This window comes from Ochotona princeps, chromosome 13 (genome assembly GCF_030435755.1).
Source record: "Ochotona princeps isolate mOchPri1 chromosome 13, mOchPri1.hap1, whole genome shotgun sequence".
NCBI classification, from domain to species: domain Eukaryota; kingdom Metazoa; phylum Chordata; class Mammalia; order Lagomorpha; family Ochotonidae; genus Ochotona; species Ochotona princeps.
In genome coordinates this window covers 43,605,529-43,630,625 of record NC_080844.1, presented here as the reverse complement: position 1 = coordinate 43,630,625, position 25,097 = coordinate 43,605,529, and the positions used below count along the sequence as shown (strand labels likewise).

Here is a 25,097-nt window from a genome sequence, read left to right as displayed (position 1 = left end):
GGATCGTGCACCCGCGTGGGAGACCCAGAAGAAGCCCCTGGCTTTGGGTCAGCTCAGCTCCAGCCGTTGTGGCCACTTGGGGAGTGAATCAGTGGATGAAAAATCTTCTCTGTCTCTCCTCCTCTCTGTATAACTGACTTTGCAATAAAAAGAACTAAATCCTTAAACAGAAAAAAAATAAAGAGTGACAGAAGAGCTCTCATCTACTGTTCACTCCCCAAATCCCTGCAGTGATTGGGACTGGGCTGGGCTAAAGCTGAGAACTGGGAGCTCCATCCACATCCTGCTTTGGAGGCTGGCATCCATCGTCCGAGCTATCACTGCAACAGCAGGAAGCTGCTGCCAGGAGCCAGAGCTGGATGTCAGACCAGGGCACTTTGCTACAGGATGCAGGCTTGTCAACTAGGCTGCCTGCTCATACCTATTTAACCACCTTTATTATTATTTTTTAAAGATATACTTATTTTTGTATTGGGAAGTCGGTTATACAGAGAGGAGGATAGACAGAAAGATCTTCCATCCACTGACTCACTCCCCAAGCGGCCGCAATGGCTAGAGCTGTGCTGATCCAAAGCCAGGTGCCAGGAGCTTTTTCTGGGTCTCCCATGTGAGTGCAGGCTTTGGGTCATCCTCAGCTGCTTTCCCAGGCCACAAGCAGGGAGCTAGATGAGAAGCAGGGCTGCTGGAATTATGGAATGGCATATGCTAAGCGAGGACTTTAGGCACTAGGCTACCACACCGGCCCAATAAATATATCTTTAAATCTTAAAATATATTTGAAAATACATAATGAGAAACTTAAAATAATTATTTCTGTTTTTTGTCACAACATAGATGGAAAAGGGTTAACCCTTTCCAGGAAAGCCTATTTGATGAACATGTTAAGTGCCTCCAATTTCGTAGTTGTGCCTGCTTGCCTCTCACAGTCTCCCACGGAACACCTGGTTAAGCCTTTCCCTAGGCCCCCATTAATCTAATGCCTGTTGAGTCAGCTTGGTGAGGGCCTCTCTGAGCCCTGGAGAAAGACAGCTGTGAGATCCCAGAGACTTCCAGAACAGTCTGAGATGTGGCCTGAAGCCCAGAGTCTGTAGCGCAAGGGAGCGTCCATCTGTACAGAGTCACACGTTTTTACTCTTTAACTTTATTATGGTAACAAAGTGGTCTCTTTAATAATAAAAGAGTGCCTACAAGCAAAAAAAAGTGTGGGATCCCTGCCCTAGTGTTTTGGACTTGGGTTAGTCAGAATGTAGCATCTATGCATCAGGTGTTTGGGTGCAGCAACCTGTTAAGCCAAGGGGCTGTTCCCATGCACTGAGTCTAATTGAGCCTAGAGACAAGAATATGGGATAAGGGAAGTGAATTTAGGGAGGATGTGATGGCTAGAAAGCAGCCCGGTGCTTCCAGATCAGTGGCACTTACCCAACTGACTACTGCTACCCCTGGAAAGATCTTAGGAAAGCCCTGGTTTCCATCAGTGTCACACTTGCCTCAGGTTTGTAGCCCCAAGTAAGTAGCCACCCCTTCATAAAACAGGTTTCCTTATTGTGCACACCCACCCCTCCTTCTGCCCTTCTCTTGATCCAGGTTCAGGTGCCTTGGGTTGTAGGAACACTCCTGCAGTAAAGACAAAGAAGTCACTCCTCCCCAGCCTGCAGGACTCGGGGACTCAGACATAAGCTATGAAAATAGAAAGTCCTGGAGCTGTGAGGTGGGCAGAGAGTACAGGACGTGCCTGGTGAAAGGCTGCGGAGGATGCCAAATAGGTGTCTGTACCCCCTGCTGTTCCCATGCTCCTTGGAGCAGCACGTGCACTGGTGGGAAACAGAGGGGTTCCAGGCTGGTGTGCCATGCCGATTGCTCTCAGAGCCAGCCGTTGCTGGTGAAATCTGCACGCAGTGCCTCCTCCTCCGCGGGACTCAGCGCCTGCAAGGGGGCGCGGCAGGGGCCTCCGTAATAGCCAAACCAGTCCATGATCTTCTTCAGCCCCGGAATCCCGAAGCGCCGGGTTACCTGAGAAGCAGGTAACCAGTTAGAAGGAACTGGGAAGACACCTGCATTTGCGCGCACACACACCCCTCCCTCTGGGGCTTTTTGACTGTCTAAATGGTAGGACAGTCACCAGTCACTTGCGTGTATATACGTACGTGTACACACACACACACACACACACACACACACACACACACACGCATGCACTCACGCAACCTTCTGGGCCCTTAATGTATTTGGAGGAAAGGTAAACCCTTACAGGCCCCAGGGCTCCAGGAAGGGTGAAATGAACGGTACAGTACATGATTGACTAATAAGTCTTCACCACTAGAGGCCAGTAGAGTTCAGCAAACCTGGACATGGACTTGTCGCTGATGTTCTGGAAGCCTGCCTTTTATACTCCAAGCCTGAGTAGTCAGAAAGACTAGGGTCGGGGAGGGACACCCCAGTACCTAGAGAAGAGATCACTCCCAGCCCGTGCTTCCGAAGACCTGGCCGATGCATGTCCCCCCACTTTCCAAGAATGGGCTGAATTCTGTGTGGGTTAAAGGCAGCAGAAAGCCCTAAATATAGCAGGGCCAGGAGATTGCTGGAGTGGGCAGGTGGAGAAAGGACATTGTGTTCAGCCGGGCAGGGCAATAGGGTGACATCAAACTGCTCTGAGGGTGTCTGAGCCTACATTTCAGGCAGCAGAAAGGTGTTCCAGGCATTCCGCAGTATGTGCCAGGGCTGGCACAGGAGCCGGAACAGAGCAAAGGGAGACAGACGTAGGGCAGCCCAAGCTACCTCGTCTAAAAAAACGAGGTGGTGACAACAGTGACGCCACTGAGGTGTCACAGGATCCCACACATTCTGCTGATACTAGGTCAGGCCCCAGGAGCCCTGAAGCTCCTCCTTTCCTGGCAGATTCCAAACCTTCTCTTTAGAGTGAGGAGTGGAGACCCCACCAGAGCCTGAACCTAAGGGTTCAGCTAAAAGGCCTTCATTAGGGTAAGACCTTCCAGCCGGGCCCATCCCAGGACAAGTGTCCCATGTTGGGGACACTGGTGCTTTCTCTGCAGCTCAGGGAACCTGCTGTGATGAGCTGCAGGGCCACTGTGCACAAACATGGCCTGGCTTAGCCTCACATGGAAAACATAGGGGGGTGCCAAAACACTCAGTCATCATGACTGAGCGTATCAATGAAAAAAGTCAATGCAGAGAAAACCCATGAAGAATAATGTTTTAAATAAAGACAGGATCTGACAGAGCTCTATCCTGCCGACCTGTAGTCTTAGGCAAGAGTAAGCATGTATGCCTCCATGTACATGGTTTTATTCCTCTTCCAATGCTCATTTTTTTTTACCTTAGAAGTAGATTTTTAAAAAAAAATGTTGTGATGAGTTTGAAAGCCAGAGAAGTAAAATGAAAATAAATTACATTTTACTCTACATTCAATATTGAACTCTAAAATAATACTGTGAGTTCTAAAGCACCCATTTATCAATTTTTCAGTTTGCCAACAACTGCAGTGTTCTTGGTGTGGAGGAGAGGAATTACCATGGAGAAAAATCCTTAGAGCTTCAACTTTTAGCAAGATGGAGTAGAAAGACTTAGCCCTATTCTTCCCAATACAGGCAATTAAAATCCTGGATGTTCTATAAGAACTGATGTAAGAGGATTCTGAAAGGTAGAAAGACCAACAAGGGACCTGCAGAACAACGCAACCTCCGGGGCTAGGTCAGGATCTGGCAACCATGAAACACTGATGGGCCCCAGCATAGGCTGCTCCCTCCTACCCAGGGCACCAGCAAAGGGGAAGTCTCCCAGGATGGACCCCTTGAAATCACCTCTCTCCAGGCAGGCCAGCAACAGCTGAACAGCAGGCATTCTAGCTGCTGCCCAGCCTAAAGGAGGCCACCCCAGGGTATCTTCCCTTGAGGCCCTCCAGATACACAGGTGACATCACTGGGGACCAGCTGGGGAAAAGCCAGAGGACACTCCTGCCCCTCCAGCAGGGAGCTGTCAGTGGCAGCCAAGTGCCAAGCCCAGTGTGGTGGTGTAATTAAAACAAACACAAATGTCTAAAAATGAAATTTCTTGGCTCCAATCGTTTCACCAGAAAATTCTATGAATATTTAAAGAAGGCTTATTTTTTAAAGATTTTATTATAAATATTATTTGAAAGGCAGAGTTACATAGAGAAGGTGTGATAAAGAGAGAGACCTTCCATCTGCTGGTTTACTTTCCAAATAGCTAAGATAGCTGGAGTTGGGCTGGTCTGAAGCCAGGAGCTGCTTCTGAGTCTCCCACATGGGTGCAGTGGCCCAAAGACTTGGGCTCTCCTCTGTTGGCTTCCCAGGCTAATGGCAGGGAGCTGCGCTGGAAATGGAGCCACCAGGACCTGAACTGGTGCCCATCAAGTCACAGGTGGAGAGTTAGCCTACTATGCCACAACCCCCTAAAGAAGATTGAATATCAGTCCTACACAGTCTCTTATAGAAAATGGGAGAGAACACTTCTTAGTTCATTTTATGAACCTATTACAGTCATACCAAAAATAGACAAAAGTTGTAGAAAAAAGGAAAAACTGCAGACCGTATTCCTCATGAACAGAGACATGAAATTCTGCAACAAATGATTAGCAAGCAGAATTCAGTAATGTAACAGAAAGGATTACTGGGGCAGGCTTCGGGCAGTCAGTCACTGTTAGAGAGGGTCCCACATTCCACAGCAGAGTGCCCAGTTCAAGTTCCAGCTCTTCTGCTGCTAATCCTACTTCTTACTAATGCACATCTTGGAAAAGGTGGACAATGACTCCAGTACCTGGGTCCCTAACCTCAGGTGGAAGACCCCAATAGAGTGTGGGCTCCTATCTTTGGCCTACTCAGCCCTGGCTATTATGGGCAGATACAAGGTCTCTCCTTTTTGCCTTTCAAATAAAATAAAAACAAAAATTTTAAAAACAATCATTATACATCATGACTAAGTGGTGTTTATTCTAGGGTAAGCAGCCTGAGTCAAATATTTAAAAATTAATGGAGTCAGGGCCCGGCAGCAGCGTGACCTAGCGGCTAAAGTCCTCGCCTTCAATGCGCCGGGATCCCATATGGGCACCGGTTCTAATCCCGGCAGCTCCACTTCCCATACAGCTCCCTGCTTGTGGCCTGGGAAAGCAGTTGAGGACGGCCCAGTGTTTTGGGACCCTGCACCCAAATGGGAGACCCGGAAGAGGTTCCTGGATCCCGGCTTCGGATCGGCGCGCACCAGCCCGTTGGGGCTCACTGGGGAGTAAATCATCGGATGGAAGATCTTTCTCTCTGTCTCTCCTCCTTTCTGTATGTCTGACTTTGTAATAAAATAAATAAATATTTAAAAAAAATTAATGGAGTCCACAGTTCAACAGAAGAAAGTCTTACGATCTTATCAATCAATGCCAAAAAGCATTTGACAAAATTCAACATTCTTTCACAATTTTTTTCAACTTCTAAGGCATCTGGGCATTGAATGCAACTTCTTCAGCTTAAAAAATAAGCATCTAAAAAAACGAAACAAAACCCTAGAACTGACCTTATGCTTAATGGTTCTGAAAGGCTGATTTTTTTCCCCCTTAAAATCAGAAACTGGGGATGGCATTGTGGCACAGCAGTTAAAACACTGCCTACACAATGCCAATGTGAGTGTTGGTTCAAGCCCTGGCTGCTCTACTTTTAATCTGGTTTCTTGCTAGCATGCCTGGGAAAGCAGCAGAAGATGGTCCAAGTACCTGGACTCCTGCCACCCACGTGGGACACCCTGATAGAAGTCTATGCTCCTGGCTTCTGCCTGGACCAGCCCCTGTACAGCTATCTGGGGAATGAACCAGCAGACGGAAGATAATTCTAACTCTGCTTTTCCCTCTTAAACAAACAGATCTTTTTAAAAAAGAAATAGAATATCAGAAACAATGCAGGACTGCACTTTCCACTCTTGTTTAACACAGTGTAGGAAGTATTAGCTTAAGAAGGCAAGAAAATGAAATAAGCACTCAGAGGTCAGAGGAAGAAATCAAACTGTGCCTACTGGTAGATGATATGACTGTCTGCAGAAATCCCACAAAATCTGCACCATCCCAACACCCTCCTAGAACAAGTAAATGAATTCAGCAGTCACAGAATTGAAAACAAACCTGCAAAACCAGCTGAGTCCTATACTAGCAAGGAAGACAGACAGTGAAGTCAAACATATGATGTCATTTCCAGTTGCCCCCAAATTCCTCAAAACACATCCAGGTCTTATTTGCTAAAAACTACAAAATGATAAGAAGAAAAAAAATTCCAAGAAAGACCCAACTTAAGTGAACACACCATGTTGAAGGACTGGGAAACAACATAGTAAAGACACTAACTGTCCCCAGGGTCCCAAGGCTTTGGGCCATCCTTGACTGCTTTCCCAGGCCACAAGCAGGGAGCTCCAACTTGCTGCTTGTGGCCTGGGAAAACAGCGGAAGACAGCCCAAAGCCTTGGGACCCTGCACCTGCATAGGAGATCTGGAAGAAGCTCCTGGCTTCAGATTGGCGCTGGTTTGAGTCTTAGGTGCTCCACTTGTGATCCAGGTCTCAGCTAATGCACCAGTGAAAGCAATGGGATATGGAATGTGTGTGGCACCATGTGGCGGACCTGGGGGAGCTCCCGGCTCCTGACTGGCCTGACCCAGCTCAGGCTATTGCCATCATTTTGTGGGTAGACCAGTGGAAGAAGATATCTCTCTGTGTCTCTTTCCTTCTCTCTGAAACTCTGCCTTTAAAATAAATATTTTTCAAAGATTTATTTATTATTTTTATTTGAAAGGCAGACTTTACAGAGAGGAGGAGAGAGAAAAGGTCTTCTGTTCACTAGCTCACTACCCAAATGGCTGAAACTGCCAGAGCTGAGCTGATTGAAAGCCAGGAGCCAGGAACTTGTTCCAGTCCTCCCACACGGGTGCGGGGTCCCAAAGACTTAGGCCGTCCTCCCCTGCTTTCCCAGGCCACAAGCAGAGAGCAGGATGAGCAACGGAGCAGCTGGGACATGAACCAGTGCCCATATAGAATGCCAGCACTGTAGGATGGAATATGCCATCACGCTGGTCCCTAAATTAAATAAATAAATAACCCCCCCACGATTCTCATTCAGATTCTCAGTACCAGAATGATGAAGAAGAGGAAGAACAATCAGTGCACTAAAAAGGACCGAGGGGGCCTGGCTAAAGTCCTCGCCTTGAATGCGCCAGGATCCCATATGGGCACTGGTTATAATCCTGGCAGCTTCACTTCCCATCCAGCTCCATGCTTGTGGCCTGGGAAAGCAGTTGAGGGCAGCCCAAAGTTTTGGGACACTACCTGCGTGGGAGACCTGGAAGAGGTTCATGGTTCCCAGCTTTGGATCGGCACAGCACCAGCCGTTGCGGCTCACTTGGGGAGTGAATCATCGGATGGAAGATCTTCCTCTCTGTCTCTCCTCCTCTCTGTATATCTGACTTTGTAATAAAAATAAATAAATCTTTAAAAAAATAATAAAAGTAAAAAAACCAAAAAGGACCGCGGCCACATGCAGCCCATCCGCACTGTGTGCCAAGAACAAGGCCATCAAGAAGTTCATCATCCGGGACATAGCGGATGCCTCGGCCATGAGGAACATCTCGGAAGCAAGTGTGTTCAGTGCCTGCATGCTTCCCACGTTGTAGGTGAAGCTCCATTACTGTGTGAGCTGTGCCATCACAGCAAGGCAGTCAGAAATCAAGGACCGGACCCCACCTCCCTGGCTCAGACCTGCTGGTGCCGCTCCCTGACCTCCACCAAAGCCCATGCAAGCAGCATGGTCTTTAAGGGATGAAGAAAAATACTGTCCTTTGGAAAACAAAAATGGAAATGTGTGCTTAAACACACACACACACACACACACAGACACGGAAAACCTGTCCTTTAATAGCTGAACAGTTGAAATGGCCATGGTACAGCCATCCCATGGAATACTAGTCAGCATTGAAAAAAGACTGAAGTCGTCATACATGCAGTGACCTAGATGAATCTCCAGAGGATTATGTTGAGTGGAAATGCCCGTTCCTGGGCTAGCGCTGTGGTGTAACCACAGATTAAACTACCATCGGCAACATTAGAATCCCATATTGCCACTAGTTCAAATCCCATCCAGCTCCCTGCTAAGGTGTCTGGGTGAATGGCAGCCCAACTGCTCGTGGCTTGCAGCCCTTGTGGGAGACCTGTGTGAAGCCTCTGGTTCCTGGTTCAACCTGGCCTAGCCCTGGCCGTTGCTGCCCTTTGTTAAGTGAACAGTGGATGGAAGCTCTACCTTCGCTGCCCAAACACACACACTTCTTACAATTGCTGTGAACCAAAAAATACTCCAAAGTAAAAAACAAATAAACAGGGCCCGGCGGCATGGCCTAGCAGCTAAAGTCCTCGCCTTCAATGCGCCGGGATCTCATATGGGTGCTGGTTCTAGTCCCAGCAGCTCCACTTCCCATCCAGCTCCCTGCTTGTGGCCTGGGAAAGCAGTTGAGGACGGCCCCAAAGCTTTGGGACCCTGCACCCACGTGGGAGACCTGGAAGAGGTTCCAGGTTCCTGGCTTTGGATCAGCGCAGCACTGGCCGTTGCAATCACTTGGGGAGTGATTCATCAGACGGAAGATCTTCCTCTCTGTCTCTCCTCCTCTCTGTATATCAGACTTTGTAATAAAAATTTTAAAAAAACAAATAAACAAAATTTTAATTTAAAATGTACATAGAAACCTGTACGTGGGATCACATACTTTGCCTGACTTCAGAATGGCTCTGAACTTGACCAGAATGCCATTTTAGACTCTTCTTGACTAGTCCAACCCAGAATTGGGGATCACGGTCTGACTTTGCATAGAAGTACTTGGAGCCCGGCATCTTTGTGGAGGATCTGGAAAAATCCTTCTGGCTCCTGGGTTCAGACCAGCTCCAGTCATTGCAGTCATTTGAGGAGTGAACCAACAGATGGGAAATCTGTCTGTCTTTCCTCTCTCTATAACTTTGTCTTTCAAATAAAAATAAATTTTAAAAAGACAACAAACAAAACAAAAACAAACAAGCAAACTACAGGGCTATACTTTGTCTGAAGCTAGGGTTTTTTGGAGGAGGCACAAAGAGTTAACAGGGTGGGATTTGCTTTGAAAGGGCAGTGGGAGTGAACTCCCAGCGGCTCCGCCCCACCCCTGCTCCGCCCTACCCCGCCCCGCCTCCACCCTGGTCTGGGTCTCACCGCGGAGTTGGGCTCAATGAGGCGGTACTGTAGCTCCCGCGCATCTTCCCACTGTCCCGTGAGACACAGCCGCTCCAACTGGCACACCTGGGCGCCCAGCACGTTGGCCAGGGCGCACACGCCCCCCTTGCCTCCTGCCCAGAGCAAGGTGTAGAACATCAGCCAGATAGGTTTCTTGTAGGGGATCCCCAGCCCTGTTCCCTGCAGCCCTGGAATCTGGGGACATGGGATACAGCAAGGTAAAAGTCACAGATGCTCTCTTCAACCCTGCAGAGATGTGTGGAACCCCAACAACACGCTGAAGTCAGCAGTGACCAGAGGGGACAGGAAGCAGCTCTGTGATCCACAGGACTGAGAAAGTCACTCAAGCCTGGACTCAGTGGAGCTTCAGCTGACAGGAGTACATACTGCCCTCCCAAGCTCAAGTTCAACCTAAATCTACATATCTTGACCCTCTACCCCCACCCCCACTGCCCCAAGCAGATAAGAGCAAGTGGTCTAAGTAATGTTCCGGGGGCTCCGGCCGCGACTGGGGGACAGGAGGATGGACTCCTGGACAGCGGGGAGGGGCCTAGTGTCTGTCCTCCAAGGAGGATTACATGGGAGATCAGAGAGAGCTGAATTTGTCATCGCAGCATGGCGCTCAGGGTTCAGAGCAAACTGCAGGTGGGAATGTTCTCAGCCACCTTCTTCCACCCAACAGGGTCACAGTCAAGTACTGGAGCAGGCAGAGCAGCCAGGGCTCAGGGGTTTCAGAGCAGGTAGGCTGGCAAGGCCTCAACCCTCACAGTCTCCTCCCAGCAGAACCCACTGCCTGGCTGCATCCCAGACAATTGACCTACCCAAGGCATAGCTGGCCAGCAGGAAGCCAGCCGATCCAGCCAACACCTGGAAGTCCTGCTTCCTGGTTTTGTGCACAATCAGCCCAATCCTGGTGGCCTACAACAGCAAACGTCGAGTGAGAGTTGAGCCTTGCTCTGCGCAGCCTGAGCAAAAACTGGTCACATGTGGGAGAGCAAGAGTCCAGTTCCCAGAGAGAGACCCTGAAGTTCAAAGCCATAGAGAGCCCACACCAAAGAGAAGACCCAAACGGGACCAGGGGACGGACAGACATCAGAGAGGTGCCCTGAAGCTGACAGCAGAAAGGCCAGGGCCTGGAGAAGGAGGAGGGGCCCCTGGACGGGAGGGGCTGCCACTCACATCACCACCGCTGTCCTTCATGCCCACGATATTCGGGTGCTGGGAAAGCGTGACCACAGCATCCACAGGCAGGTCCAGCCCTGTGTTGGCAGGGACACTGTACAGTACCACAGGAATTGGGGAGAGGTCAGCAACCTAGGGGTGCAGAGAAAAGGGGGTCCTAGGAGCTAAAGGCTTGCTTGTGTTGGCCCATGTCACCACAGGGCCACCTGGGCACCTGGACTATAAGCAAGAGAATGAGTGATGTGTATGAGGACTCCCCAAAGGCTCCTGCAAAACGTGCATAATCTTTTCATCACACCTTTCCACAACGTTTTTGAAGCCCCCTGTTATTGAAGCAGGCATCTACACAGCAGACACAATTTCAAGCCCAATGTTCTGATCCCATTTATTCCTTGCAAAAACTCCTTGAGGTACACACTGTCATTCCTCCTGTGTTAGAGGTAAGTTGCCCCGTGTCCCACAGCAGGGCAAGAGGCAGGCCACTATCTCCCCAGTTGCCATTCCTAGGAAGTGGGCTTACCACCCCACTACTAACTCCTCACAGTCCGCTTCTGGGGCAGAGCCGCTGCCTCACCCGCCTCCTCTCAGCCCCTGGCCAGCCTCACACCCACCTTGGTGTAGTGGTGAATGAGGGCGGCACTGTCCATGCGGCCACGATAGTAGCAGGGGGTCACCACCATGACGGCATCGGCCCCAACCTGTGCCATGCTGAGAGTCATCTCCACGGTGGCTTGAGTGGCTGCAGGAGGAAGGAGGGTCATGAGGGCGGGAGGAATGACGCCTTTGCCTGGACCGTGGGGCAAGCAACAGGGGCATGAGTGGGCCCAGAAAGGGCAGAGCAGCTCAAGGGAGTCCCACCCCGGGGCCAGGAGCCTGTGGCTCTCATGTATGGCCACCCCCAGGCCCAGGGCACCCTGGCCTCACACTCGCAGCCGGAGCCGGCTAGCAGGAGCTTGTCCTTGGGTATGACCTGGCGCACGCGGCTCACCACCTCCAGGCGCTCGCTGCTGGTCAGGAAGGGGAACTCTCCGGTGGAGCCCTGGACCACAAAGCCTGCAAGAGAGACCCTGTCACAGCCACTAATGCTGACCCACCCCCCTACGTGGGCGCACTCCCTTACAGCCAGAACACTGGTGTTCAACATGCACACAAATGCCCACCTCCCCTCACACATTTTCTTTCTACCTGGTCCAGCTACAATGCTGGTGTTGATATTATTTTTGTCTCTCTTTTAAGATTTTATTTGAAAGGCAAGGCTAGAGAAAGAGAGATCTTTCATCCACTGATTCACTTCCTAAATGGTCACAATGGCTGGGATTGAGTCAGGCCCATGGTCTTCGACATGGGCGCAGAGTCCCAAACACTTGGAACATCCATTGTTGTTTTCCCAGGCACTTTAGCAGGCAGCTGGACTGCAGGTTGAACAGCTGGGGTTTGAATCAGCATCCATATGGGCCACTGGCATCACAGGTGACAGCTTTACCCACTCTTTTCCTTTGCGTTAATGAAATGTTTCAGTTCCACAAAAAAGGACAATAACATAATTCACAACTGAGCCCCCAGCACCCCTGGGACCCCTCCCCAGATCACCCTCCTCTTCCTCAGCTCTCTGTCCTGACTCAGGCGTTTGTTTCCATAGGTGTCTTTATTCGCTTCCAACAGACATGGGTGCTGGAATGTTCCAGCTGCTCCACTTCCTATCCAACTCCCTGCTTGTGGCCTGGGAAAGCGGTGGAGGATGGCTCAAAGCCTTGGGACCCTGCACCTGCATGGGAGACTCGGAGGAGGTTCCTGGCTTCAGATTGGCTCAGCTCTGGCTGTTGCAGCTACTTGGAGAGTAAACCAGCAGATGGAAGATCCTCCTCTGTGTCTTTCCTCTCTGCAAATCTGCCTTCCAAGTAAAAAAAAAAAAAAAAGAAATCTTAATAAATGAATGAATAAATAAAAGAAACAGAATCCAGCTCATATAACCTGCAGCTTGCTGCTTTCGCCTAACATTCTGTTTTGAATTTCATCCATGCAGAACACATAACTCCGATCCACTCATTCTCATGTATAGCATTTGGTCGTCTGGTTAGACCACAATTTATTTCTCATCCTCTAGCTGAGGACATGAAGATTTTTACTTTTTTAAAAAAGATTTATTTTGTTTTTATTGCAAAGTCAGATAATAGAGAGAGGAGGAGAGACAGAGAGGAAGATCTTCCGTCCGATGATTCACTCCCCAAGTGACTGCAACAGCCGGTGCTGCGCCCATCTGAAGCCAGGAGCCAGGAACTTTCTCCAGGTCTCCCAAAACTCAGCTTTCTGATTTTGTTTGTGTCAGAGTCATAGAAAAAGAAAGAGAGACAGAAAAGAGACCTTCCATCCGCTGGCTTCCTCCCCAAATGGCCACAATGGCCAGGACTGGGCAAATCCAAAGCCAGGGCCATGGAACTTCATCTGGGTCTCCCATATAGGTTCCGGGGCTCCAAGTGCTCAGGTTGTCTTGCACTGCTTTCCCAGGTACATTAACAGAGAACTAGACCAGAAGTGAAACAGTCAGAACTTGAGCTGGCACTCATTTGGGATGCTAGCATCACAGACATCACAATGTTGGCTGCACAACCCTTGGTTATGGGTGCCCAATCTAAGAAGAACGCAGGTGCTTGGGTGTGTGACTGCTGAGTCAGGTCCACATGCAGCATCACAGATGCCACATGTCTAATGACTCAGCCCATAGCCTGTCAACAGCATGGAAGAACCTGCTGGCATTGGCCCACATCAACTCTTGGTACTTTGAGAACTTTTTTTACCAATGTTCTGGATGCAAAGTGACTTAATTTTATTTTGCGCTTTCCTGTTTCATCAATGGTCTATTTGAGAGACTTCTAACTTGCACAGGCATCTGGCATGAGCTGGGCTGTGGCAGAGATGATGTTCTTTAGCTGAACATGAAGGGAATAGTAGCAGAATCCTTCCTCCTCTCAGTTTCTCCTTTCCCTCTTTTGTGTTTTCCATCTACTCCCCTCTTCCTCTTTTCCCTTCTCTTATCTCGTTCCACTTTTAAGACAACTGAAGTTGCGTGTAGTTATGGCACACAGTGCAACAGCTCTGTACGAGAGCAGAAAGCGACTGGGGGAAGCATGGAGCAGCTGGGGACAGTGCTGTGGCGGAGTCCCAGCCCCTCGGCTGGAGACGGCAGGCCGCCTCTTATCTGGAGTTTCCCGACAGTCACAGCCAAAAGGGAAACACGGTCAGCTAGCAGACATGCCGAGCCCCAGAGCTGCCTGGGAAAAGACGCAGAGTTTCCTGGCACTGGCAGCAAGAGAAATTGTTCCTATGAGTCATCTGCGAGGGGACACAGCGTGATGTCAACTCAGCTTTTCCCCATCCAGCCTTGTCCATGCAGCTCACTGCATCATTACCATTCCCGGAGCTGGTGGCCAGGCTAGCTCTTGCTGGACACTTCATCATGGTTTGCTGTCGTTGCTATTTTTCCCTTCTACTAGTTTTCTGCCTTGGAAATATCACAGGGAATATCTTGAGACATGTAACTTTTGGCTTCTGTTTCATTGCCTTCAGAAGTTTCCTTACTCCATGTCAGGCTAGGAGCCTCCCTGCAGCCCAAAGGATACAGCTCTTGGGCTTTCTGAGTGGGTCAAAAGTTCCCGGCCTGGCTGTCACTGGCTCCCATTTGACTCAGGATTCAGAGACTAAGCAAGCTCTTGCTGCTTCCTCTATTCAAGTACCAAGCATGCCATCTTTCCCATCCTGGCCTGCCATTGTCACTCACTCTTCACATCACCCTTCCTCCTGGTAGTCAATCCCAGAGGCTCCAGGGGCCCTGTGGGCAGTTCTGGACTCCACAGTGGGACAGTTGGGTATTGAGCTGTGTGCAATAGCACGGGGCCCTTGTAGTCTGGCTTCGCTGGTATGACCCTCTCACCAGATCATTCCAATCCTGTGAACTGGCACTGCCAAGAACCCCTCTGTCACTCTGGCTTGACAACAACCCTTTCAGGCCTGCTGTGCCCCCAGTGCGGGGAGAGGAGGCTGGAGAAAAGGAAAGGGCCAGGGTACCCATGGGTCAGACAGAGAGAGAGAGAGGCAGCAGAGGGACAGGAACTGTGCGGTGGTGGTATGAACAGCATGGTGCAAGCTCTGAGGTCAGAGAAACCCGGGACAGATTCTTAGTACCAGCAGTGCCATCAGCTTCTTACTGGCACCTGGAACCAGGTTGGTGGCTGGTCCTGGAGGGAATTTTTGCTTTCCTCATGGACCAGTCAGGGCCCCTCCAGCTGAAAGCCAAAAGAGGCTCACTTTCCCCTGGATGCTCTGGGGGGGAACTGGGTGACTGAGGAAGGGGAGTGGATAGGACACACATGCAACGTTATGATTCCCTATGGCTAAAATTACTCTGTCCCATCAGGAGCATCCCAGCCGCTGTACTTCTTGCTACCTGCTCCAAGAAGTTCTACTGGGACCCTCTGAATGCCCATGATCTATCTATTCCTTATACTCTATTACCTATTTACTTGCTCAGAGGTCCACAGAACCCTATCATTGTCCAGCCCTCCTGTGGGATTATTTCTCCACCTGGCTTTCGTATAAAATAAGAAACTGGACTAGAGAAAGGTCTTGAATGCCTCCCGGGTGCTAAGCTGTGCCTTCTGCCCCATGTCTGCCTCCATCCTGCTGTGGTCACTGCCCACCAGGGCTCCCCTAGCTATTTTCCTGCCTCTATACCTTCCTCGCACACCTCCCCGACTCCCATGCTTCTCTTCCAGGCTTTCATTAATTCCCCTTCCCTCTAGGCCCTACAGCCCTTGCTCTCCTTGCCTGGCGCCTGTTTTATTTGGCCAGGACTCCTCAAGCTCAGGGTTGGTATCCCCTCGTTCTGACTTGCTGGTCACACCACCCGGCAATCTCTACAGAAAGGCGACAACTTGTGCCAAAGAACAAGTGGAGTTCTTTTGCAGGATGTAAAAAATTTCCCTCCAGGAAGAAATAAGCATTCCTGGTGGAAGGCTTCCATCTCCTGATGAGCTTCCATGGAACTCAGCATTGATGTGGGAGACTAGCACCCTCCTGGCTGACTCTCCTGTCTTGCATTTGTGAACTGCTCTTGAGCCAAATCCAACTGAGAGCTGCCCTTCTCCTTCTGGTAAAAACACCCTCACGAAGACTGCCCCTGGCCACACAGGTTATCATCTTGTTTGCAACAGAAGTCTACCAAAACTTTGACATGAACTTCAAACCAAAGTATTTGGGGCCCAGTGCGGAAGTCTAGCAGCTAAAGTCCTCACCTTGCACGCACTGGGATCCCACATGGGCACCGGTTTTAATCCCGGCAGCCCTACTTTCCATCCAGCTCCTTGTTTGTGGTCTGGGAGTGCAGTTGAAGACAGCCCAAAGACTCGGGATCCGGCACCTGTGTGGGAGACCCAGGAGAGGCTCCTGGCTTCAGATAGGCTCAGCACTGGCTGTGGTGCCTGCTTGGGGAGTGAATCAGCAGAAGGAAGATTTTTGTCTCTCCTCCTCTCTGTATATCTGACTTTTTCAATAAAAAAATTAAAAAAAAATTTTTTTAATCTTAAAGTATTTGAAAACTTAAAACATACATATGCTTTGTTAGAAATGCAGAGACAGGGCCCGGTGGCATGGCCTAGTGGCTAAAGTTCTCGCCTTGAACGCGCCGGGATCCCATATGGGCACCGGTTCTAATCCCGGCAGCTCCACTTCCCATCCAGCTCCATGCTTGTAGCCTGGGAAAGCAGTTGAAGGCAGCCCAAAGCTTTGGGACACTGCACCTGCGTGGGATACCCAGAAGAGGTTCCTGGTTCCCGGCTTTGGATTGGCACAGCACCAGCCGTTGCGGCTCACTTGGGGAGTGAATCATCGGACAGATCTTCCTTTCTCTCTTTTCTGTATGTCTGACTTTGTAATAAAAATAAATAAATCTTTAAAAAAAATGCAGAGACAGCGACATAAAAAATATCTTAGGACCCAGTGTTATAGCACAGCAAGTGAAGCTGCTGCCTACAACACCAGCATCTCATATGAGCAACAGTATGAGTTCTAGATCCCTGCTAATGTGCCTGGGAAAGCACAAGAAGATGGCTCAAGTGCTTGGGTCCCTGTACCCACATAGGAGACCAGGGTGAAGCTCCTGGCTCCTGGCTTTATCCTGGCCCTTTGGAGAGTGAAACAGTCCATTCTCTCTCTGTCTTCCCCACCCCACTGTCAAGAATAAAAATACTCCTACCCGTCCTCTATAAAATTGGTAATATTTATATGTGCTTATGGATTGATCCATCAGCAGCTGATTCTGGCCCTTGGAATTTGAGTTGATCCATTATAGACCCAAATGAGAAGTGGCTATGTCAGATAGCCATGTGGAAGTGACTTCTCCAAGTCCCATGGGGGAACAGCTGACTTTAGCAACTGCCTGAGTGAGGCAGGAGGTGGAGGGCATGGCACTCCTTGCCCCCAAAATAGCTTCTTAGGACCCAGGGAGAGGAGGCAGGGAGAGTTCCGGGCTTGTAGCACCACAGAGAATGCATCAGGACATGTGGGAAGAGGTGGGGGCACACATGAGAGAGGCAGGATCCTCCAGGGATAGAGAAGAGGAGTGGCAGGCGGCACAGGCCAGGGATTGGGATATGGGTTTTGGAGTTAGGCACAATTGAGCTCTAATCTCCGCTGTGTGTCAGGCACATCACGTCTCTGAATTCCAGATGCCTGAGATAGTTGAATCCTGTCACTGAACATGGGGCATGGCAAGTTCCCAAACTGAACATGCGCTCAACATAGAGAAGTCTAGGGCAGCAGCAGCCACAGCCCTGACCATGTCCATGGTAACACAAACAGGGAGAGAGAATACATTATGCCCAATGAGAGCCACAGATATAGACAGTGCAGACGCACCAGCATGCATCTCAGTGGGCCTGGGGGAGGCAGGGGGAGAGCTACAAGGCAGGATGCCACAAACGGCAGCAGACACAGAATGAGGACGCACCAACAGGAGGTGGCCCCAAGATCCACACAAGCTGCTTTACTGGCTATTGAAAGGCTGTTTCTCAACCACTTTCCACTTTCCTGGCGACAGCAGGCTGTTGGCTGTGGAGGCCCAGGACCTATTCCAGCATGAGGCTCTGAGGCTGGCAAAGCTGTTCTAGGCAGCTCGGCCAGGACCCTTGCTCCATCCCTGTCGCCTACAGAGTCCTGGACTCAGAGTGAGGGGATGCAAGGCTTTATTGGCTCAGTTCCAGGCATGTGGCATCAGCAGGGAGCTCTCCGTTGCTCCTGGCATCTGCCTCTTCCATCTTCTCTTGTAGGGGGTGGGGGAGGTTGGGGGACCTCAGGGTCTGACTGGGCTGCTTTGCTTCCTTCTCATTCTCCATCCCTGGGAGCCATCCTGGAGTGGAAGAGGCCCATAGAGGATGTCTGAGGAAGAGGGAATGTGGCAAGCAACACCTTACCATGGGTCACCCCATGGGAGAAAATGAGCCTGCGTACATGGGCCAGCCCTACTGGGGGAAAGGGGAAGCCATCCATGGTTAGGTGGCTTCAAGGGAGTTGCAGATCTGGTAGCTGCGGTTGGGCAGACTGTGGCTCTGGTGGCTCTGGAGGCTTGGGTGGCTCTGTTGGCTTGCCTGACCCTGGTGGCCTGGGTGGCCCTGGAGGCTTGGGTGGCTCTGTTGGTTTGGCTGATCCTGGTGGCCTGGGTGGCTCTTGTGGCTTGGCTGACCCTGGAGGCCTGGGTGGCTCTGTTGGCCTGGGTGGCTCTTGTGGCTTGGCTGTCCCTGGTTGCCTGGGTGACCCCGGTGGCCTAGGTAGCTCTGGTGGCCTGGGTGGCTCTGTTGGCTTGCCTGACCACGGTAGCCTGGGTGGCTCTGTTGGCTTGCCTGACCCTGGTAGCCTGGGTGGCTCTGTTGGCCTGGGTGGCTCTTGTGGTTTGGCTGTCCCTGGTGGCCTGGGTGACCCTGGTGGCCTAGGTGGCTCTGGTGGCCTGGGTGGCTCTGTTGATTTGGCTGTCCCTGGTGGCCTGGCTGACCTGGATGACCAACATTGCTCAGGTGACTTGGATGACCCTGCTGGTTCTGGTGGCCATAGTGACTGCGGCCATATAAAGTGTGCGAATGATTGGCACCAGCTATGGTGGTCTCCCGACGAGTGAGGAAACTGCCCTTGAGCTTCATTTCCACCTCTTCGAGGGCCTTCAGCTCCTCCTGCGTGATGTCCCTGGACTCCAGGCGGCCCGAGTGCTGGTACGCTGTGGCCCGCTGCAGCATGGAGTTAGCCAGGTGCCGCCCCTTGGTGTCAATCTCCTTGGTGCAGGCAGCCACGGTGGCCCACGTGGCTTCATCCATGGATGGGGATCTTCCAGACTCCTTTTGGGTCTCTTTGATCACCGAGGTCCCAGATATCTTCCGTCTGCTGGTGAAGGACTCCCTGCGCAGAGCTGTGCCCATGTCTCCCGGCTGTGTGGTAAAGGTCTCCATGTGGATGGTGGTGCTAGCCTCCTGGCTCCCGCTGGCCCTCGGCACAGCATCGCTGATGGTGCTGACACAGAGCTCGGGGGTTAACTTTTCTTCAGAAAGGCAGCTAAAGTGAGACTTGATCCAGCTCTGGGTCTGTGTCCTGTGGCACTCTGAGGACTTGGGCTTGGCCTGTACAGACTCTAGGGCTGTCTTCTGTCCCCACTTGTGCTGTGCCCACATAATGAGGCCTCCGCTCCCCAGCAGGAGGGCTGTCCCCAGCACCACCTTGCATGATGGCTGCTGGATGAGCTCCCAGAGGGTCTCCAGGACCCACGCAGGTGGGAAAGGTGGGGCTAAGAGCACGCTGGCACTGGGGCAGCCCAGGTGGTATAGCTCATGCTTAAGAGGGCAGGATCCTGGAGGGTGTCTGGCAGGCAGGGCCCCTAACTGGCCCTCTCTGAGTTGTCCCTCCCACCTCAGCAATGGACCCCATTGTGAGGAAAGCAGCTGGGGGTGGGGTGGGGAGGGACCCCAGCATCCGTCACCTAGCCTGGCAGGCATCGCCTGAGGCCTGGGTCCTGTCTTCGGCTGTTCTCAAGGCTGGGAAAGGCAGCTTCTCCAGTTCTGGCTCCCTTATGTCCTTTGCTCATGGCCCATTCTTCAGCCTCACCTTTATGTGCCTGTCTCAGTGCTCTCTCCCGCCATCGAGTGGCTCCCAGGGGGCAGGGGCTGGCTTGGGCTGGCCACGGCACAGTGCCCCTTTGGCTGGCCTGGCATCCAGTCCTGATCATTGGAGACTGGAGTGTCTCCAGAATGTCCCCTTCTTGGCAGGGTCCATCTCTGCTTGGCAGCTTGGCTTATTCCACCCTGCAATTTGCAGCCTCTGGCCCCATTAGAAGGCAGAGTTCAGAAGGAAACAAGTCTAGGAGGGAGCTCATTCTGGAATAAGTGAGGTCATAATGGAATAAGATAAGCAGGGGACCAAGAAGGCAAAATGGATAGGAAGGACATCACTGGGTCTCAGTCCCTGGGGCCACTATACAATGCAGGCTGCTACCTTTCACCTTGGTAGGGTACCTGAAAACACAGAACATGCCATGTGCTCGAGGTGCTTTAGAAAAGCAGTTCAACTGGGATTTGGTGTAGTTCTTATTCGTTTGTTCTCTCTTTCTTTTTTAAGATTTATTTGAAAGGCAGGGAGAGAGAGATTAGGAAAGATATTGCCCATGGTTCACTCCCCAAACGGCTACAATGGCTGGGGTTGGGCCAGGCTGAAACCAAAAGCCAGGAGCTTCCTCCAGGTCTCGCATGTGAGTGCAGGGGCCCTAGCACTTGAGCCATCTTCTGCTGCATTTCCCAGGCCATTAGCAGGGAGCTGAGTGGGAAGTGGAGCAGCAGGCACTTGAACAAGCACTCATATGGGACACTGGTGTTGAAGATAACAGCTAAACCCCCACAACTCTGGTTCTTTGTTTTGTGGCAGTTAGTTTATCTGGTGCAGACTCAAGGGCCCAGATTTGTGAGCAGTGGACCCAATGGCTAGGCTTTCTCTAGGTATAGATAACTGGAAACCTTTCCCAGGGTCCTAAGAAAATACCCAGGGCGGAACTCGCATTTACTTTTAACATATTGGTTACTCATTACTATGTCAATTAATTCCATAATGATGTAAATTTTTGCTGATGGTATGTTGGAGCTTTCAATTGACTGGGATGATACTCTGCTGGCTCTGTCTTCAGACCAGAGAGGGTATACCTAAGAAGCCGTTGAACTTGACTGGACAATAAGATGCTGGACTCTATGTTTGGTATACGCTTGCAATGGGGGAATCTCAACTGAACTTGAGCTGTGGTTATGCAACAAGGTGGAGGAATCCACCATGGTGGGAGGGTTTGGGGAGGGGTGGGGAGAACCCAAGTATCTATGTAACTGTGTCACATAATACAATGTAATTAATGAAGTTAAATAATAAATAATTTAAAAAAAAAAAAGAAAATACCCAGGGCTTTGGGCCTGGCACGGTAGCCTAGTGGCTAAAGTCCTCGCTTTGCACACACCAGGATCCCATATGGGCACCGGTTCGTGTTCCAGCCATCCTGCTTTCCATCCAGCTCCCTGCTTATAGCCTGGGAAAGCAGTCAAGGATGACTCAGGGCCTTGAGACACTGTACCCATGTGGGAGACCTGGAGGAGACTCCTGGATCCTGGCATCAGATCGGCTCAGCTCCAGCCATTGCAGCCACTTGGGGAGTGATTCAGCGGATGAAAGATCTTCCTCTCTGTCTCCCGCCCTCTCTTTAGATCTGACTTTCCAATATGAATGAATGAATGAATAAGTTTTTTAAAAAGAAAAAAGCTTCCCTAGCAACTGCTCATTCTCTCTCTCCTCTTAAAAAAAAAGCATCTAATCATCACCATACACACACACACAAAGAAGAAAAAGAAATGCCAAGCCAAGGCTACACAAATTAGAATTTAAAAAAAGATTTATTTTTATTAGAAAGGCAGATTTACAGGGAAGGAGAGACAGAAAGATTTTCCATCTGCTTATTTACTCCCCAAATAATCTCAATCTCCAGAGCAGAGCTGATCCAAAGCCAGGAGCCTGGAGCCCCTCTCAGATCTCCCATGTGGGTACAGGGTCCCAAGGCATTGGGCCGTCCTCGACTGCTTTCCCAGGCCACAAGCAGGGAGCTGGATGGGAAGTGGACCAGCCAAGACACAAACTGGCACCCTTTTGAGTTCCTGGCACTTGGTGGGGTAGGATTAACCAGCTGAGCCAATGCACCAGCCCCACAAATTAGGATACTTAAAAAAACAAATTTTCTTTAACAGAGTAATGGTTTCAACATACATAGTAATATTGTACTTATCACAGGAAATCATGATCCACTTTAGCTATCGAAAGATTCAGACACCAGCTTAAAGTTTGATGAAGAACATCTCCCGTCCTGCTGAGTGGCTCTACGGCTGCCACTACCTCATTTGAAAATAACAACTCAAAGTCCATCTTTGACGCTGTTTATGGGGGTCAGTTCAGGCCAAACGGCCTTTCAGCACAACTCCTCCCTCTATCTAGGCTCTGAATGTGACTTTTACTTTGGAAGAATGTTTTTGGGGCTGGCACTGAGGCATAGCCAGTTAAGCTGCCACATGAAGTGCTGGCATCCATATGGCCACTTGTTTGAGACCCGCTGTTCCACTCCTGATCTTTGTTACTGAGCTGGCAAAGGCCATGAAACTGGCCCAAATGCTATATAGGGCCCCTGCACTTATATGGGAAACCAGGATGAAGCTCCTAGATCTGGCTTGACCCAACTGTTGGAGCCATTTAAGAGTGAATCAGCTCTAGACAATGGGATGATGGACTGTCCTACATTGTCTGTACCAGTATTGTAGGGGTACACTTAAATAGCCGACTGATGGAATTGTAATTCCTTATGAAGAGTGTGGTACTATGGGAAAAATCAATCGGGGGCGGAAAATGGGGGCAGGGGAATCCCAGACTATATGGAATTGCATGATAAATTTCAAAAATAAAAAAAGAAATAAAAAAGAATAAATCAGCAAATAAGATATCTATCTATCTATCTATCATCTCTCTCTGCCTTTCCCTCTCTGTTACCCTGCCTTTCAGATTAAATAAATAAATCCTTAAAAAAATGTTCTTTATCAAGATGAGCAATACAATTGGTGATGCTGGCAGGACAGAAAGCACCTGGTATAGGCACGTGTTCCAGAAGGTGCCTTGACTGAAATTTGAGGATTCGTCAAGGGCAAGCTTCCATCTTGTCTCTAGAGAATCTGCAACCTGTTGCAGGAGGCTTTGCAATGTGGGCTGGGGCACCAAGTCCATCCCAGGGGCCAGGACAGGTTTAAGAGCTAATGTGGCTCCCTGCTTCCTCCCTGAACAATTGGATGGAACTGGGGATCAGGGCTGGGGATTTAGCTATGCGTGCTCAGTGCCAATGCCCCCAGAGCTAACTTCCTGGGGGAACATGGGGACCCTCACCACCAGGCAACTGCAGGAAGCTGGACTGGAGTGGCTGGGATTTCTTTGAAGTCACTGTTTCTGGGCCAAATCAGGGTTCCCACCTAGGCACGCTATCTCCCAGAGCCCCTGCCACAAGGCTAGCAGAGAAGGGCCACAGCAGAGTTGAAGGGAGATGGGCGCTCGGGGAGCCCTCCCTGCGATCTCCTGTGCCACCAGCCCTCGCCCTCTGCAGGAGGGACAGGGGTCGGAGGGAGGGCCAGGAAGGTAGAAAGGCTGAAGGTCTCTGGGTTCTCAGGTACAAAGTCCGCCCTCCCCACTGTTGCCACTGAAGGACAATGTCCTTGATCTTGGAGCAGAGCCCGTTAAGGAGCTTCCTGCTTTTCTTTCGGGGACCCTGGCCTCAGTCCAAACCTTCTGACCCCAGTGACCCATGTTGCAGCAGAAACCCACTTAGAGGCTGTGTCCCTGCTGTCAGCAGGGCATTCATTCTTCCCCAGAGAAGGGTCACATCACCTCAGCCCTGAGCTGAACATGGGGTCCCAGTGTGGCCAGCAATCACTGTCATATAGTAGCTTTGCCACAATGTCAGCCATTGTCATTTGAATTAGCATTACAGGAACCAAATCTTCTCACACTCATCACCCTACAACGACCAAGATTTTTTTTTTTTTTTTTTTGCAACCATCACCTGATGTGGGCAGTTTCACCTCCATGTGTCAGCTGGGGAAACCGAGACTTAGGGAAATTATCACAAAGTATGTGAGGAAACTAGTCTGCAGATAGGACTGTTGCTCCGCACTGCTTCAGTCACAGTTTCCAAAGCTGGTGCCCACTCACACCTGTGGACGAGCCTGACTAGCAACTCAGAGGGCCCAACAAGAGTGAATGCAGACAAGCAGAGCATGCTCAGTCAGGGCTTGGCTGAGTGACCTTGGACAGGCGACCATGTCGCTCTGAGCCCCGGGTCCCATCTGCAAGCTGGAACTATTGAGGGCACTGCCTCAGGGGACTGCCATGGCTGAGAGGGGAGGATGGGCAGGGAAGGAGAGGTGGGACAGGGCATCCTGACCGAATGGCACACATAAAATCTGGTTGTCTCTCCCTAAAGAGGAAGATGGAACGGGGGGAGCTGGGGCTGCTAAGGGGGGCTGTGCCTGCAAAGACAGCACAAGCAAGGTGCTACAGGAGATGACATCGTAGGTTGGGTCTGAGCACAACCCCATCAGCGAACTCTCCCATCTGCCTGACAAGGACTTTGAAAATAACCTCCAATTTGGGTCCCACACTAACTCTGGGGACTAAAGACACACTTTACAGGTAGCAACTGGGGAAACTGAGGCAGGCAGTTGGGTTCAAGTTCACAGGCCAGCAGGGAGAGACCCACCTGTCTCCTGAGTCCAATCCAGTACCCCCAGATCCCAGCCCTGCACACCATCTCTGGGCAGGTTTTGAGAAAGGGTCACTCACACCTGTCTGACCCCTACCCTGGCCAGGCCCCATTTACCTCGGAAGGGGAAGGTACCCAGCTTCTGCAAGTTCTCCTCCAGCTTCCTATAGTCCACGTCCGCGGTAGCCGTGAACGGGGTGGTCACAGGTGGGTAGATGCCTGCGATGTCCATCTTCCTCCCGTGCCCAGAGGCCCAGCCCCTCACGTTTCTGGGCAAGCCTCTGCCCAGCCCTTGCCTCACAGAGGACCACAGCCGATGTTTCAGCATCTCTGTGGGACGCCCAGGACCCAGCTACTCTGCGTTGTCGGCTGAGGACGAATCTGGCCTCCTTCCTATCCACTGTTAATCATCAATGTGTCTGGTTAAAAATTTGCGTTGCCCCTGACTCACGGGCAGGCACCGGGACAGGCCTGAGCTGGCTGCCCTCAGAGGGGGTCAGGGGGGAGGCTCGAAAGGCCCCAGGGCAACAGGTGGAGAAATGCCACAAAGCAGTGTGCCCCTGGCCAGGCGCGGGGCTGGCTCTTGGGGTTCTAACTCCCAATAAAGTCTCTAACAGCCGTGTGGGCCCTTTTCCCACAAATCCCATCTCCACAGCCGGGAGCGCGCGGGGCTTCGGAGGAGCTGGAGGTAGCTGATTGGTTGAGTAGGCCTGCCCCGTGGGAGGCGGGGCATATCCGGCCTGCGCAGGCCTGCAGTGCAGAAGTATGGTCACCAGAAGGCGGCCTGGAGAGAGTGCTTTGTTTAGCTTATTCAGGC

General features: G+C 50.9%; 2 protein-coding genes across 2 annotated transcripts; both read right to left on the bottom strand.

The window, feature by feature from the left end:
• Positions 1-1,838: 1,838 nt before the first annotated feature.
• On the bottom strand, positions 1,839-24,949 carry HOGA1 (4-hydroxy-2-oxoglutarate aldolase 1). Its single transcript, XM_004579993.3, has 7 exons — positions 24,398-24,949; positions 11,359-11,487; positions 11,046-11,173; positions 10,432-10,566; positions 10,074-10,170; positions 9,232-9,365; positions 1,839-2,010 (listed from the first exon to the last, which is right to left on the bottom strand). Exons 1-7 carry the CDS (start codon positions 24,606-24,608, stop codon positions 1,861-1,863), a joined length of 984 nt encoding a protein of 327 aa, XP_004580050.2. The 5' UTR covers positions 24,609-24,949; the 3' UTR covers positions 1,839-1,860.
• On the bottom strand, positions 17,976-19,805 carry C13H10orf62 (chromosome 13 C10orf62 homolog). Its single transcript, XM_058671849.1, has one exon. It carries the CDS (start codon positions 19,458-19,460, stop codon positions 17,976-17,978), a length of 1,485 nt encoding a protein of 494 aa, XP_058527832.1. The 5' UTR covers positions 19,461-19,805.
• Positions 24,950-25,097: the final 148 nt, after the last annotated feature.

What these genes read in the sequence shown, in the direction of transcription:
- C13H10orf62 (XM_058671849.1), bottom strand. Translation starts at nt 19,460, where the DNA reads ATGCCTGCCAGGCTAGGTGACGGATGCTGGGGTCCCTCCCCACCCCAC.
- HOGA1 (XM_004579993.3), bottom strand. Translation starts at nt 24,608, where the DNA reads ATGCTGAAACATCGGCTGTGGTCCTCTGTGAGGCAAGGGCTGGGCAGA. An exon ending in AGCCGGCTCCGGCTGCGAGT is followed by an intron (nt 11,174 to 11,358) that starts GTGAGGCCAGGG and finishes TTCCTCCTGCAG; the next exon opens with CCACTCAAGCCACCGTGGAG. An exon ending in TGAAGGACAGCGGTGGTGAT is followed by an intron (nt 10,171 to 10,431) that starts GTGAGTGGCAGC and finishes TTGCTGTTGTAG; the next exon opens with GCCACCAGGATTGGGCTGAT.